General features: G+C 59.6%; 2 protein-coding genes across 2 annotated transcripts in view; one reads left to right on the top strand and one right to left on the bottom strand.

The window, feature by feature from the left end:
- VDBG_00250 (pre-mRNA-processing protein) overlaps positions 1-710 on the bottom strand; it is a gene marked incomplete at both ends in the record, with an annotated part of 1,959 nt that extends 1,249 nt beyond the window's left edge. Inside the window, 2 exons of the mRNA XM_003008523.1 lie at positions 32-508; positions 567-710. Of these exons, the coding sequence (XP_003008569.1) occupies positions 32-508; positions 567-710 (621 nt within the window). The remainder of the gene's footprint in view (positions 1-31; positions 509-566) is intronic.
- Positions 711-1,562: 852 nt separating this feature from the next.
- On the top strand, positions 1,563-2,675 carry VDBG_00249 (methionine adenosyltransferase 2 subunit beta; the record flags this gene model as incomplete). Its single annotated transcript, XM_003008522.1, has 4 exons — positions 1,563-1,747; positions 1,802-1,821; positions 1,875-2,074; positions 2,127-2,675. 4 exons carry the CDS (start codon positions 1,563-1,565, stop codon positions 2,673-2,675), a joined length of 954 nt encoding a protein of 317 aa, XP_003008568.1.
- Between the last annotated feature and the right edge of the window lie 838 nt (positions 2,676-3,513).

Below are 3,513 nucleotides of genomic sequence, written 5' to 3'. Positions count from 1 at the left end.
TCGCGCTGGCGCTCGACAATCATCATGATACGGTCCTGCTTCTTCGCGTTGTCGCCCATCTGGTTGCCGGCGTGTAGCGCACAAAGGTCGGGTCGGCGCGGTTGCCGACGTTGATGTTCTTGGGCTTCTGGGCGGCGACGGCGCCGCTGACGAGGGCAGCGAGGGCGTTCTTCGTCTTCTCGGTCGTCGCGGCGACCTCGTCGCGGCTGGGGCGCGCGAGGTCAATCTCGCCGGCGTCGGCACGCTGTCGGAGGGGGATGAGGTCCTTGAAGGACGCGTGGATGATGCGGCTGTCGTTGTGGCCCTGGCGGGCGATGGCACCGTAGTCGACCTTGCCCTCGGCGTCGACCTGGACGGCGAGGGCGTTGCTTGCCGTCGCCGACTTTTGGCCCATCGACAGAGGGTACTGGGCGACAGGCACCTCGGGGAACGCGCCGCCGTCGCCAAAGTCCTCCTGGCCGCTCGGCCGCCATCCCGTCCGCTGGCCATAGGGGGGTGGTCCTGTTCTCTGTGGTGAGACGTCAGCATGCTGCACGAGCGTGGTCTTCCGCGGGAGGGTGGCTGACCCTCAGCACGACCTGGGTCTGGTCGAGGTGTCCTGCACCGACGATGCGCGGGCCGCGCTGCTGGGCGTGTGCAGGGGCGTCGTCTTCGCCGGTGTACTTTGGTGTCGGGAGTGCCGAGGCGAGAGCAGCCGATATGGATGCCATGGCGCCAGATGGGGTGATGTGTCGTGGTTTGCAAAGCGGAGGGGGAAGGGGAGGGGGGGGGGGGTGGTTGCGAAAGGCGAGGTTGAGCAGTCGCCCATCTGAAGGCTAGAAAATCCCAAAGCAGGTCGAGAAGGCTGACGGCTCGACCAATGCTCTTTGGCTGTCGCTCTGCAAGGCTTTCTCCACCCTGAGAGCTAAGCCTCTTTGGGCGGCTCATGGACGGATTGAACGTGACGTTGGCTCGACGGTGACAGCCACCTCTCAGTCCGCCGTGGGAGGGATGCAACTGGGATATGTAGAAAAAACTCAATTGTTTTTCGGCTGATCAATGCAATGCAGAGATTTTGTTTTCTTGGCACAAATATTCGTCTAGAAGTGTCACGCGGATGTCAATACCCAAGATACTGACTGCTGCTGCTCAGCTACAGTATTGTACGGTACCTTGGCCCGCCACAATTTGTCCCCCATCAGTCTGCCATAACTCGAGGCCAAGCTCGACAATGTGAACTTCATTCTTTTTTGGACAACGTGTCGGGTTCATCCCTTTCTGGCCAATTCTAACTCGTATAACTAGCGTGCCATCGGCGGTGAAATGGGTGATGTGCCATGTTAGGTAGACTACGGTAGGTAGGTGCAGTAAACTGCTGCGTCATATGTTTGGCCCTCGCGGTACCGCTGTAGGTGTACCTTTGTTGGTGATGCAGCTTGGCCCCCCCCCACCGCGGGGTCCAAATCTTCGTATGCTCCTCTCACGACCTCGACGGCAACCATAGTCCACTACGACACTCCCGCGGCCTCGCCATACCTCGCACGTGATTGATACGTCGTGCTTCCAAACTCGTGTTCATCGTCATGGGGTCTCGAACCGCCCTCGTCACCGGCGCCACCGGCCTCCTCGGTCGACAGGTTGTCAAGGCCTTTGAGAAGCGCGAGTGGAACGTCAAGGGTACAGGGTTCTCCCGTGCAGACAACGTCTCCGTCTTCAAAGTCGACCTGGGGGACGCAGTCGAGTTGCAGAAGGTGATAGACGACACCAGGTGAGCCTCTGGCACCGCCCACCCACGATTTGACCGTGCTAAGCAATTCACCAGCCCCCGAGTCGTGGTCCACTGTTGGTGACCCCTCACTGGACAAACCATGGTAGCTGCTGAACGTGAATATCAGGTGCCGCGCAGAGGTTTCCTGACAAGGTCGACAAGGACCCGGAAGCGAGCAAGGCGCTCAACGTCGAGGCGACGAGGTCTCTTGCCAAGCTGTGCGCCGACCGCTCGGTTCTGCTCATCTACATCTCGACCGAGCTACGTCTCTCCGGCAGGAGGGCGAGGCGCCTTACGAGACCGACGCGCAGACTGGGCCCACAACCTGTACGGCCCAGACGAAGCTCGACGGCGAGCTGGCCCTGCTCGACGAGTACAGGAAGGCCGGCAAGGAGGCCCTCGGCGTCGTGCTCGCGTGCCGGTCCTCTACGGCCAGGCCGACACCCCCGCCGAGAGCGCCACCAATGTCCTGCTCGACACGCTCTGGAAATCCCAGGAGGGCGCCAAGGTGAAGATGGACCACTGGTCGATCCGCTACCCGACCAACACGGAGGACGTCGGCCGCGTCGCCCACGGTAGGGAACAGGACCCCCCACGCCGAGCAGCGTTGACGACTAACGTGCAGCCTGCAGATGTTGCTGTCAAGTATCTCGACACGGAGGATACGTCGGCCCTCCCTCGCATCCTCCAGTTCTCCAGCGAGGACAAGATGACCAAGTACGAGATTGTGCAGACCTTCGCTGATATCATGGGCTTGTCCATGGAGAACGTCGAGCCGAACACGGAGGGAAACGATCCCAACGCCAGCGTCCAGAGACCTTACGACTGCCACTTGAGCACCAAGGCTCTTCAGGACCTCGGGATCGAGGTGTGGACGAATGATTTCGTTGGATGGTGGCGTCGTGAGGTGCACGCGTTCCGTCACTGAGGCCACTCTTCAGAGCTAGGCCGGGGCACGGGTCGTCAGGTGAGGGCGACAATGAACGCCGTTGAAGCGCTGGCGCCGAAGCTCGTCTGTGATTTTCCAATGCGTGTCTGCATAGATCAATTTCAGAAGATGGCTTGGCATATCCCTGCGGGCATATATCAGGTCCGGTCCATTTCAAGCCATGTATCGAGCTGTTCGTCTGGGCAAAAGATACCGGATGAATGTAGCGACAATCTGGACGAGGGCATATGCGAGGAGCTGAAGTTGTCATGTTGTGATCCGGGATGCAAGTTGCAAGTGCCACGATCGCCACAGCCGTGAGGCACACCCTCGTAGTCTGAGTGCATTCTCCATGCAATACAGGATCCTTCGAATCCTTCGCGCGGCGCGCCCCGAGACAATGCAGCACTTCAATACCTTCGGCAACTTCACTCCGGCGACTCGCACAAGACGACGACGACGAACCAGCACACGAGGGGTTGCGATCAACGATGCAGATGCAGCAAAAACTCGGCCCTTCGTGTCGTCTCGCATGCTCCTGTCCGCACAAGAACGGACTACTGGGTATCTTGTCTGGGCTTGCTGACAGGAGAACATGCCAACGTTGGGGTCATTGCGTCGAATCCTTCGGTTCCTGCAACCGTCTTTCCTTTCCTCTCGTGGTTCCACAGCCTGATGCATACGGTATGAATCCCAAGAGGTTTACGTCTTTCTTTGCTCACATAGAGGAGCATATCCTCCACGTCCGCCACATGGCCATGAACATTGTCTGCTTCGGCCCGCATACTATGCGGCCCCTGTCTTGCGTGCGCTCTATTGACGGCCTGATCAACACCCA

The sequence above is a fragment of the Verticillium alfalfae genome, genomic scaffold (assembly GCF_000150825.1).
Source record: "Verticillium alfalfae VaMs.102 supercont1.1 genomic scaffold, whole genome shotgun sequence".
Taxonomy (NCBI): Eukaryota; Fungi; Ascomycota; class Sordariomycetes; order Glomerellales; family Plectosphaerellaceae; genus Verticillium; species Verticillium alfalfae.
This window is presented reverse-complemented; position numbering and strand designations above follow the sequence as displayed.